Here is a 12,870-nt window from a genome sequence, read left to right as displayed (position 1 = left end):
GTAAGTTAAACTAATGAAGTGTATGCCTGTGAATGATGTCTGATTAGTTTAATACAGCTAGTGCTGGACAGCTTGGGCTGCTGACCTTGAAGGAGCATAGATAACATTGTGATGCGTTGGAGGATGTGGTTGTGATGCAGAAGAAATTTACATAACAGTTTGTCATATATACTCCTCCAAAATAAAATTGTTGCAAAGGAAGAGTAATGCAAAACCCATACTCAAATGCCTCAAGCAAGAGGAAAAAATAGTTACAATAATTTGGTAGCAGTTTATTAGAAATGAAAGCAAGCAGCAAGCCCAGTAAAGGTGTATTTTCTACACTAGCATTTTATATATTCAAACTGTTCATAAATTGTGTAAGATTAAATATTATGTTCCACAATTTGTGATGGTTTCATATTTAATGTTACATGATCTTATGCAGCACAGGATATATGCTGCAAAAATCATTTTCCTCTCCATCTGTGTCTACTATCTTTATTTGTTATCACTGGATGTTGCAAACATTAGCAACAGTTCTCAGCTGGGATCTGCTAGCATATACCTCTGCACTCAGACAGAGGCCCACTGAAGTCAGTGGTATGCAGTGTAGGTGCAGAGGTCCATGCTATCAGATATCAATGCAGCAGGAGGGCTTTGGTATAAGTAAATAAAGTGTTGACAGTAAAAAACCCATTTCACTGCTAAATCAGTGATGTTCTCTTGTTTGCAGTCACTGAAATGTACACATCACCATTTGGTGCATTACTGTTTAATAGAAGTATCCTACAGCATCTTAACTGATCGGGGGGCGGGGAGGGGGAGGGGAGGACAAGAAGGAGAAGGAGAAGATGAATGGCTGGTTTCAAGACCACCAAGTTTATAAGTGACTAGAAGTTTTCACTATATGATGACCACTTGGTGGTCTGTGTGTATTTAGTTTGGTGGTCTCAGTTCAGTTTCTAGTTGCTAGGTGTCCATGCAGGGCTTAAATTCTCATAGTATTTCCCAGAGCCCTCCATGTTCCCCCACCAACATGCGATGAAATCTCCAGGGGAGTTGAAAATATTTACTGGAGCTCTGCTCCAGACAGCTCCAGCTGAATTTAAATCCTGTGCCTACATAATAAAACAAACAATTTGACATCCTCATATATGGTCACATTACAGAGCTCAAGGTCTGAATAGTCACTAGACTGAACTAACTACCCTCTCATTCCTTTAGGTCACACATCCATGCAGCATTCAGGTTACTCTACAGATAACTTGGTATGACTCTGTGGAGAAGCTTGCACTGCATTACTCTGTGCATTACTCTGCCTGATCTGTGGAAAAATAGGACTTCAGCCTCAAAAGCTGTACGTCCTATCCCTTTCACCAGCTCTAAACTCATTAGAGAATTCAAAAGAAACACACCCACAGGTGGCAACTTAGCACAATTTAAGATAGAGACTTTGCAGTATTAGAGATACAGATCTAGAGGCCTCTAAAACGATGCCTGCAACTTTCCACAAACACAACCCAGCATGCAAAACAAGAAGGTCAATATCCCACCTCAGTGCCCATTTGCAAGTACACATGATTTTGTATGCAAAAAACCAGAAAGCTCAGTTTTAGAGACCTGGTTGGAGATCCTTTCATATTTTGACCTGTAAGATTATTTGTTACAGTACTATGTTTACCTGTAATTAGCATTAGCTGGCACTGTTTGCATGAAATAAAGGGCAGCAGTCCGTGCTCTCCAGTGCCATTTCTTTGCTGGGAGTGTGTAAAGGACACATTCTTCTATCTCCTCCTGTAGAAGATCTGCCAGCTGCTTGTGGGAACCACCATAAAAAGCTTCAATTAGAAGAATACTCATACTTGCACGTTTTTCAAATCTTCTTGGATTCTAAAACTGACAAAGACAAAGAAACCTTTTATTCCCAAAGTCTATTCTTTAGTGAGTTTTATTTTTTTAAAGTGTGTTAGACATAGATCATGAAAAAAACTCCTATTAACAGACCTCTGTTAATATCTTTGTTTCATGGTAATGTATTTATTTTTTTAAAAAGACTAATTAACAATTAGTATGATAAAAAAGGAAGGTGTCCATTAATCACAATAATATTCCTTTAAAAACTAGCTATTTAGAATTTAACTAATAACTAAAATATACTCAATCTGTAAATGCTTAGATTTTGAATTTTAGTTATTGGCTTTTTAAATAAGGTATATTTGGAAACTGTTTATTTTACAAAAGTTTTTTTAAAATATATTTTCCTGTTCTGGAATTGAGGGTGGTGTCCATACAATTTTACCTTCTGAATAGTAGTACATAAAAGTAAAAAGCATTTCAAACATACTTCAGACAAATTTGTTTCATAGTAAAGGCAATCTGGCAAAATGATTTAAAAGAAACATAATTGGGGGCATATCCTGGGGTACCCAATTTGAGTCTACCTCCAGGACTGTGTTCCTTAGGTTACTGAAGGCTGGGATCATCACTAAAATTACACTTGCAGACCCTATAGGAGATGTAAACTTCATTACTGTTGAATACTCCAAAATGGCTGAAACAGAACAATATTGAAGTCTTAAGGAAGCTATCACACTTTCACCCACAGGGCTGCTGACACACAGGAAGCAAAACACATGGCCCAAAATTAAGGGAAAGGTGAAAACCCTGTGACTATTGCTCATCTGTTTCATGAGTCACGTTTTGGGGTGGTGAAAAGCTGCTCTGTAGAAGCTTAGGGATACTCCATTGAACAAAAATGTTAAAAACAAAACCATGATTAGGTATTTACCAGCAGTGTCTGCTGCTCTGATAACTTCCACTTCAGAACATACTATCAGGGGCTGAGTAACACTGGGTCTGAGTAACACTGGGTCTGATTACTTCATTTGTTTGTGCTTCAGACCGATGTTATATATTGTATGACTATACTGAGCACCCAATCCCTGACCCACAGTTTCCAGTAGTCGCTGGTTGTGACCCTAATCTTTTCAGCAACTCTGTTGGGGAGGGATGAGGGGATTCATAAATTATAACCGTTTACCAAAATCTAAATGATAGTTCTAGTCATTAAACATAAACTGGAGTTAATGTTTAAAGTACCTACAGTAATCAAGGGTAAAAATGCCTTACAAGAATGTTGCAGCTATCAAAAAACAAGCTAATGAAAAAAATCACAAAATTCAGAGAGTTAAAAGATGAAATTTAAAAGAAACCTTTTGGTCAGTACTGAATCAATGGCCCAGCATGGTCTTAGGGGCTTTTGGTGCTGCTGGAGTTGCCATTTTTCAGATGAGATAAAGCTAGATTATTCACCTTTGTTAAAGAACAAAGTGTTAGGAAATAAATATTTTCACACAGAAAGATGGTGGGGGGAATGAAAAGGATTGGAGGGAAGCATTTTGCAAATTTAACTCAGAAAGAGGGTACATGAAATGTCTGATAAATTCCACTAAGTCACTCATTAAAAAAGAGTCGAGGTTAATGTTAATTTACAAGCTGCTCGAGGTAGTACAGTAGTTTGTTCATAAAACATCTGATCAAATTTCCTCATCAGACTAGTTATGAAAGCATTTTAACACCTAGTTTAACTGAATCAACAATGTACCCTTTGGTTTTATTTAGAATACTTTGCAACAGTTTTCTTTTTTTATGTTCCTTTCTGTGATAGCTAAAGAATGAGGCAAAAATTTGTTTCAGTTCTCAGGTTTCCTTTTGGTCTAAGATAATACTGACAATTAGGTTATTCTATACTTGTCTTACTACTTTTAGCCTTTTTAATAAAACAAAATGCTATGCAAATGTTAAAATAAACCCTCTTAGTGTGCTTCTGATTGAAAATCTCAATTCAAACTTCGATTCTGCCTTAATTATCTGCTGGGTAGCTGAGGCTATCTGATTCTTCATACTCTGTGTACCTGGTGTGTGTAGATCCCACTTTGTAAGGATTAAGAAGCAAGGACGAAAAATCACAAACAGCAGTCAATTTTTGAAAGATGATATGATACATAAAGGGTTTTTGCACAAACTGCCTCGAATGGGGAAAACCCCAAGACAAATCAAGAAAGCATCAAAGGATCACTCACCAGCATTTGTAGAATTCTACTGTCATGTGCTCTAGGTACTTTACCAGTTACATATATTAAACACAGATTAATAACAAGACAATCTACAAACCTATACTTGGTGTTTTTTAAAGGTGCTACTAAAACAGAAAATATTAAATAATAAGGGACAGGCAATGCAATTAGCCCCTGCAGTGCAAAATGATATCATTTAGGAATGGTGGAAAACCCAACCAAGTAATCTTATGTTTTAAAAATATATGATGATGATGTACTGTAAATCACATTATTTTAAAAATAGCTTGTAATTTTTGTAAATTTAAAAAGCTACAATGTACGTTGGATGAAGACATTTACTTCATATTTCACATACAAGGTTTCCAGTTTTGTTCACATATCACAGTAACATCTATTATTCTTGCTTTATTTCCCTTGACCTAGCCAAGTTAAGGTAAATATGTACTATGTACTCCTTAGAGGTCTTGAAAAGCCACTGATGATAAATGGTCTGAAAACATTTACCCTATCTGATGGAATGCAATCCTCAATTAAATATAAATCATTCCAGGTATTCTTTTACCCATTTCAAAGAAAAACAACAAATATTAGAAAAATATATCTGCTTCCCCATTCTCATTACAGTGCTTCCCCTCTCAAGGGTGGCTCTTTGGAGCCAATAATTCTGCAAGTTACACTAATGGCTTGATTCTATTCTCAGGAGTGCCATGCTGTGTAGCTTGAAAAATTTGCTTCACTGCATGTACCATATGCAGATCCAGTAGCAGATTCTTCAGGATACATATTAATAAGAGTCTGCCTACTTGCAATAAGAATTAAGTCCCAAGTGAATGTTACATAAGCAATAACATGACTCGTTTGCAATCATACTGGATACTCACACACCTTAGGTGTATTGTGAGACATTTCTCCCCCATTATTTCAACTCCCACCTCAAAAATACTGTCTCATAATAATGCTCCATATGGACACAATCAAGTCATGACTCAAGTGTCAGCCAGAGGGTGAGCATGTTGCAGAAGACTAAGTAAGGGGTCAGATACTGCCCATGCTAAATTCCTAAATGGGCAGCTAAGGATTCCTTTCCCCCCTCCCACCTAAAATAAAAAATATCACTGGCTGACTTACAAGACCATGCTGCTAACACCACACTCTCCCATTTACAATCCACCCCAGCATGGTTGGGGGAGGAATAAGGGGATATGGCTGGAGCACACAATGCCCTTATGAGCCCCAACTGACATAACAGTCTTTTAGGGCTGTTTCAAACCAATGTTATTTAGAGCAGCCCTGATGCTACTGTAAGTTATGCTGGGAGCCAAATCAGCACCTGGACAGGCCCAGAATCTGGGGGCAGGGGTAAAAAGATATTATAAGTCACCAGGTGCTGCTATATAAACCTGAGGACTTGGCTTTAAGTGTGTCTTCCCACTTACGAAATAAATGTGCTCTCTCAGCAATGACTGCAAACTTTGGGGAGTAAGTACCCAGTTAGGGATCTGAACTCAGATTCCTGGGTAACAGGCACAATGAACTGCCATTAACATGACAGAGTAAGCAGTCAAATGTTTTTAACTTATCAGAACAATTGTTCTGAGAACTATAAAGAACTAGAATATAAATATAATGTTTGAAAAAAACAGCATGGAAGAACATATGAGCAAGAAAGTTTACACTCTTCAACCAGTTACAGAAGCAGTAACTTTATACTCTTTTTGAACTCTAAGTAAACAGTTATTATAGTATTTTTTAAACCGAGGTAGGTACAGGAAACTTGTAATTTACCAGTGATTTATTAAGGAAGATACATTTATTCTGTCACTTATACATAAATGCGGTTTCAGAAACGTCAGCATAACTCACAGAAGAAAGACATAATTAGCCCTCTTCATTGACGTATTCAGGCAACATACATTACAGATCATGCTTAAATATCTGTCCAACAAAATATTTTAGCAATAACCCCAAACCAAAGGAATAACTGTTAATATATTCCATAGGTACACAATTGCTATTAGTGATAGGAAATAAGGTATATGGTTTCAGTAATGATTGTTTCAACAGTTATAATCCCACACGTATGAGAAATTTATTCCATCACCATATCCACAGCACACATGGTTCAACATTTTAAAAGTCAACTGACTACAAAAGATATAAGGTGTGTAGTGTGCATTTATATATATTTACAGTCTTTGATGATGGTTTGAGATAAACAGTGCAATATTTAATATAGGAAAAGACTTTAAATGCTCCACATTTTAGTAGAATGGGGTTTCCCAGATCGTTATTATAGAGGCTTTACCTTGATTCTTGTCTCCCTCCACCCTTTCTTCCAACCCCATACACACTTTAAAAGTAAGTGTTAATGCAGCATACTGAAAAAAACAATACTGAGAGAGTTTGCATTACTCACCCACTCATCTCAATGATTCATCAGGGAAACCCCAGTAGAAATATACCTTAAAATACTACAATCACATTTTAATATCTTAATTTATATTTAAATCAGCCAAAAAGTATAGAGTTAACAATTTCCTGTTGATCAAGTGTATACACATACAAAAGTAAGCATGCTATTGATTTATGTAGCGGAAACAAAAGACGACACAGGAATGAATTTTATTTTGAGAAACTGATAAATTGATGATTCAGCTTTATCTGAATACTGCAGTTTATGGTGCCGATTTGCTGATCAGAGGTCTGCATCAGTATTAATATTACTTTACTAGAGATAGCTGTAAGCAATGTTTTGCTGACCCATATGGTCTGAAAACAGGAATATGATGCCAAAGATAGGATGTGCCTCATCCAGGGTGAAGGCCAATTGCCTGGCCTTTTCACTGAACAGTACATTCTGGTTCACACGATCAGACAGAATTATGCATCACATGGCCTTCCGTTGATATGATTTGTTACTTTATTTGTTCCTAGAATGCACTTGCAAACACCTATATTAAGGATACCACTATGTGGAAAATTCTGTACATGCTAAACTAGTGTATATTGGATCTTATACCTTTATTTCATCAATATCCTGAAAATATTCTCTACATAACCTAGATGCATATGTAAGCTCTGTTTTCTTCATATATTGACTGCTGCTTCCCAGCTCAGTGAAAATAGAGGGCCTATGGTGAAATCCTGGTCCTACTGAAAATCCCATTGACTTCAATAGGGCCAGGATTTCACCCATCAACTCCATCAAAATATTATTTATTTGAAGGTTCAAGCTTTGTTTAAAAGACCATTAAGTTGTTCTTTGATGGAATATTTTAAAATACATTGTGTAATAGTCTTAACTATTTAAAATAAATATTAGAAAGTATCCTTCTCCATAAATGAACTTTAAAATCTGTAGTTAATTTGTAATCATTTAACTCTCTTTCTATAAACCAGACCTGTATGTGTCTTACTCTTATGCTTGTAAATCTATGGCCTCAAATCTCTAAACCACTTTCATTTTAATGTCAAGGTTGCACAGGCACTTACAGTTGACACATTACTGACTGAAGACTCTCTACAGACTTAAAAGACTACAAGTAGTCCCCCTGATATATTTTAAAGTAGGTTTTAAATTAAAACTCTTTATTTTAAGGTTTTATTTTAAAATAGTATTTGCTACCTTCAGAAAAGTGTTTGTGGTCAAGTTAATTTAAAATATGAGTCTTGCATTCCTGACTAAGGTTGGAAAGTCTATATAAGTCTATCTAACTTCTTGTGCAAAAGCATTCTTTAGATGTGAGGCAGCTGCTAAGAAGGCCCAATCCCCTGGTACACAGTTAGTGTGAATTCCCTGCTGTCATGGCAGGTCATGGTCATGGGATGAGGTGATGTGAAGTAACCACTGCCAAGCCAATTAAGTACCTTTAAGATCAAGATCAGAACCTTAAATTGGCTCTCATATTTGACAGGAAACCAGTACAATGTACAGTGAACAGTGCTAATGTATTCTTGTGGCTCTGTGTTAGTTAAAAGATGGCTGCCACATGTTGTACCATCTCGAGTTTCATCACGGCATATCTATCAACTCCCTTGGAGCGTACTGGAGCAATCAACCTGCACATGTCACTGTGGTCAGGTTGGCCTCTTGACCACCTGAAGACAGTAAAAGGCATTTTTGACTCCAGATACCATTTGTGGGTCCATGGACAATAAAGGACCAGAAAGACTACAATTATGGAAGCAGTACATACTTTTACAGTATAAAATTCCCATTTATTAGTGCTTAAAAAACTGCAAAATACCAGTCAATACAATAATTCAACTTGCAGTAAGCGCAATATGGGAATTATTTTCTAACAAAGGTTTGGTTGCTTCTTTTCCTTCTTTCTTTCCCAACTACTACAGCAATACAAAAAAGAGATTAGACCTGAAAATAAAATATGAGAAATTCAACAGATTTACAAAGTAACGTACAACAGTTCAGTATCATGTTTATAATAAATATTTCTCATTGTATATGTTCACTTGCTTTGGATGAAAAATTACTGTTCTCCACTCAAAGCCTAACTACTGTATTTGGCCTTTCCCAGAACACTACATAGGGTTTAGGTGAGATTGAATTCATCCATCTTCAGCCAGGCTGGAATAATAGCCAGAGTCAGTCTATGCCTCATGTGGAGCTTCTGAAACACTGACTGCATCTAGTCGTGGATCCAGTGACCCAGTCAAACAACTTTAAAGACAACCTATTGGGACTAGTGTGGAGTCTCCTTGCACAGCACATAGGGGATATAGTTGGTTTTGTGGACAGCCCTAATGTGAAGTTTAGGTGGTGTGAAAGACCTTGAGCAAGCCACCACACCTCGCATTGTTTTTTCACACCCCTGAGCGACATAAGTTTTGCCGACATAAGTGGTAGTGTAGATATGGCCTCAGTGACAGTCCTTCAAGGTGGTGTCAAGCACCTTTCCTGGGCTGGGCCACTGTCTGGAATGCAATCAATTGGCTTGCCTTAAGGCAAATTTAGACAGGGGTTCAACACATACAACAAAATAGAATTCATAATTTGATACAGATATATCCCACTCTGTCACTTCTCTCTCCCCCTGCCCTCCATCAAAGATGAGCAGAATGTAGTACCCTAGGGACATTTTCATACCTCCCTCAAAGATAGAGCATCTGCTATCATGCACTGTCAAGTGCACTCCTTTTAACATGAATTGCCTCCATGTCATAATGCTGGACCTCCAGATTCCACCTTAATAATTTGGCATTATTTTATTTGATGGAACCAGAGGAAAGGCATTTGGTTCACCTAAATAGATATGGCAGTAGTTTTTTAAGTGTCCACGCAGTGGCAAGACACTCTTTTCAATAGCTACATAGTTTCTTTCTCAGTGGAGCAATTTTTTGCTTAAATACACAGATGCCTTTCCCCCTTTGAATTGGTTTGCATCAGCACAGCACCTAGCTCAGTGGTAGTGGCATCTGTGAAAAAACACAAAAGGTTTGTCAAACTCTGGGTTTTCCAGAATTGAATCTTTATGCTGGGATCCTTTCAGTTTACAGGAGACCCTTTGACACTTCAATTCAATCCACTTTTTCAGGTTTACTCTTTTTATACAGTGTGGTGATGGGAGCAGTCAAGAAGCAAAAGTGAGGGACAAATCTCCTGTAATACCCTGTCATCCCAATAAAGTACTGTGTCTGTTTCCTGCTCTTGACAGCAGGCCAATTCTTAATCACCTCTACCTTTGAAGGCTGTGGCCCAATGCAACCGCTTCTCACTCTGTGGCTCAGATAGACCATTTCTACTATGCCCACTTTACACTTCTCCTTTACAATCTGAATGTGGTCCAGCACCCTCCCAAAATTGGAAACACGCTCCTCCCAAGTCTCACTAAAGATACAAATAGAATCTAGATATGCCAGGGCAAATTCCGCAGACTCACCCATTAATTTATGTACCAGATGCTGACAAGTAGCAGGGGCCTCTTCGAGGCCAAGAGGTAAAAAGGGAACGGAGAGCTGCATAGGGGTGGTAAATGCAGATTTAAGTCTGGTATCAGGGTTTAAAGGCACCTTTCAATAACCCATAGTGATGTCAATTGTGGTAAGGTATCTTGTTGTGCACTCTCCAACTTATCTAGGATCTCATCTGTCATAGGTACGCATCAGAAACTGTGAGGGCATTAAGCTTTGCATAATCCACACAGAATCTGATAGTCTCATATCAGCTCAATGGGCAATGTCCACAGATGGTATGCAGGTTGAATTTCCCCCAATTCCAGCATGCCTTTGACCGCCTTTTCCAGGTCTTGAGTTACTTTCCCAGGAACCCTGAAAGGAAAGCTGCTAATTGGACTCTGTCTCCCACACTGTCATATGACCAGACTTTCAGACACTTGTTTATAAGCCTTCAGCACCTTTCATCTGCACTTGTTATTCAAGGATCAGGTGTTTGTAGAGCTGCATGGAGTCCAGGGAAGGACTGGACCGTTTCTGTCATCAGATTTACTAGGGGATTCTCTAACTCCCCCTCCTCTTATCGCCCACCTACTGCTAGGACCAGATTCTCCATATTTCAATATGGTTTCTTCATTTTCACATGATATACTCTATGCTGATGGGAAGGACTAGATGCCTCAACATTATCTAACTGAGCTGCTTGATGATTATAAAGGGCCCTTCCTGGCAATATGGAGTTTATCCACCACACCACAAATCCACCACACCCCATTCCTTATGATCTGGCATGCGTGATGCAGTCACACCAGCCCTGTCTCTCCTGGGCTTTAGCTATGTTCTCCCAGACATGACATCTGAAAGCCTGTCCTTATAAGTCAACATATACTCCACCACCAATTCCCCCTCGAGAAGCACTGTTCCCGCATTCAGCCCTCATTAGGTCTAAGGATTCTTGCACCCTCCTTCCAAAGAGCGGTTCAAAAGGAACTGTGGATTCTTGGGCAACTTCTCTACAGGCAAAAAATAAACAAACATTTATCCCAATCATGTGAGTGCTGATCTGCAAAGGTTTTCAACATTGTTTTAAGTGTCTTAATAAACCTCTCCTGTTGCTTTGAGGGTGATATACAGAGGCCTAGAAGTGTCTGACCTTGTATTTCTCCCATAAGCCCTGGTAAAGGGCAGACATAAAACTGGTTCATTGGTCCACAAGGATATTGCTGGGCATATTGTTGACAGAAAATCAGCAATCATGTCTGCCTCGCTGGAGTACAGAGCTACAGCCTTGGGTCAGCAAGTAGCACAGTCTCCCACGACCAAAGTCTATTTCTTTCCTTTCAAGGTCACTTTGCTAAGGGGCCCCACAGTATCCATGGCCACACCCTGAAAAGGTTCTATTATAAGCAGTGGCATTATGGCTGTTTTACACTTATCTCAGGCTTTTCCCACCCTCTAGCAGGTATCATATGTTTTGCAATAATTTTTAATTGCCTCAAAGACTCCAGACCAGTAAAAATTCTGCAACACTCTGTGTTTTGTACACTGCATCCCCAGATGATGCGTGTCAAGTTTAACAGCTTAAGGTGGTGCTTTTGGAGCACCATCATCTCCAAACATCTCAACTCTCAATCTCCCCTGAGATTCCCTATAAAGGAGTCTATTCCCTATAAAGAAATCTATTATCCCTCAGGTATCTCTCCCTGCATTCCTCAGGAAGAGTGTTTGCAGACCTGGGGTTGGTCACGGCAGCCCTCAGCTTCTCTAAGGAGGGGTGTGACAATCAGGGTCCAGACACCCTAAGGGGACAACAGGGGGTCTGAACCCCAAAGAATAAGCAATCCAATCAACTGGTTGTATACAAAGTTATTGTGTATAAATATACGTCCAGTAAGGTATTTTATGAAAGCACATAATGTTCTAGTTATTAGGTGATATGTATACAGGTAATGGTTATGAATAGATACAAGTCATAACTATAACTGTGATGCAACTACACATTTCACACAACAGGGGGTGAAGCAATCAAGCAGGGCAGGGGCACTTCCCAGGCTAGTTGTTTACATGAAACCAACTTTAAGTACTCATCCACTGTACAGCCAGGAAGACACAATTGTGGACCATTAAAGTTAATGGAAAAATACTGAAAATGAAAAGAAAACCCCAGTCTTAGAAAACTGAGAAAGAAGGGAGTTTCCCCCACTCTGTACAACCATGAGTCATCATGCCAGGAGAAGGGGGGGGGGGAGAGAGAAGAAAAAACCTTTTAAAAACATGCTTGAGTTTGAGATTTCTATGCAGAAATGGAGGGCCAGCAGAGCTTGTCAACCCTCCAGGATTGTCCTGGAGTCTCCAGGAATTAAAGATTAATCTTTAATTAAAGATTATGTGATGTGAAGATTATGTCCAGGAATATGGCCAACTAAAATTGGCAACCCTAGCTAGCATCTAAGCAGGGTGCTGTCTGAGAAACATTGGATACCCTCTAGGACAGAGGGCATGCTGGGAAATTTCTCAGAAGCAATAGGTAATTCACATTATAAAAGGGAATTTAGCTAATAGAGGTGTACAGCTTGAGATGGCATCTTTATGTGTATTTTTTGTGTAACTGGTGTTGCCTTTCCTTACTATTTCATCTTTGAATCTATGATTTTTCTATTAAATAAACTTTTTATTTATTTTTACCCCAAGCAGGTCTATGTTGTACAAACTGTGTGTGCCAAAGTGAACTGATAATTGGGAGTAGGTTTCATTCATTTGAGGGTGATGAACCAAGGGCAAAAGTCCTAGTATCTAGTAGTTAAGAATTTGGGAAAATGGATTTTGGGGGACTTGGAATCAGAAGGGGTTGTTGCATGGAGTAACTAGGGTTGGAGAAACCAGGGTGAGGCCTTATGCT

General features: G+C 38.6%; 1 protein-coding gene across 7 annotated transcripts in view; it reads right to left on the bottom strand.

Moving 5' to 3' along the window:
- GTDC1 (glycosyltransferase like domain containing 1) overlaps positions 1–12,870 on the bottom strand; it is a 266,961-nt gene that overhangs the window by 181,534 nt on the left and 72,557 nt on the right. For 6 of the 7 annotated variants that reach the window (XM_054044312.1, XM_054044317.1, XM_054044314.1 and 3 more), the window contains one exon: positions 1,664–1,878. The exons of the other annotated variant lie outside the window; for it this stretch is intronic. In XM_054044312.1, the coding sequence (XP_053900287.1) occupies positions 1,664–1,842 (179 nt within the window). In that variant the 5' untranslated portion in view covers positions 1,843–1,878. The remainder of the gene's footprint in view (positions 1–1,663; positions 1,879–12,870) is intronic. 7 annotated transcript variants of the gene reach the window in all.

This window comes from Malaclemys terrapin, chromosome 11 (assembly GCF_027887155.1).
Source record: "Malaclemys terrapin pileata isolate rMalTer1 chromosome 11, rMalTer1.hap1, whole genome shotgun sequence".
NCBI classification, from domain to species: Eukaryota; Metazoa; Chordata; order Testudines; family Emydidae; genus Malaclemys; species Malaclemys terrapin.
The sequence above is the reverse complement of the archived record's forward strand: the minus strand, read 5'-3'. Positions and strand labels throughout refer to the sequence as shown.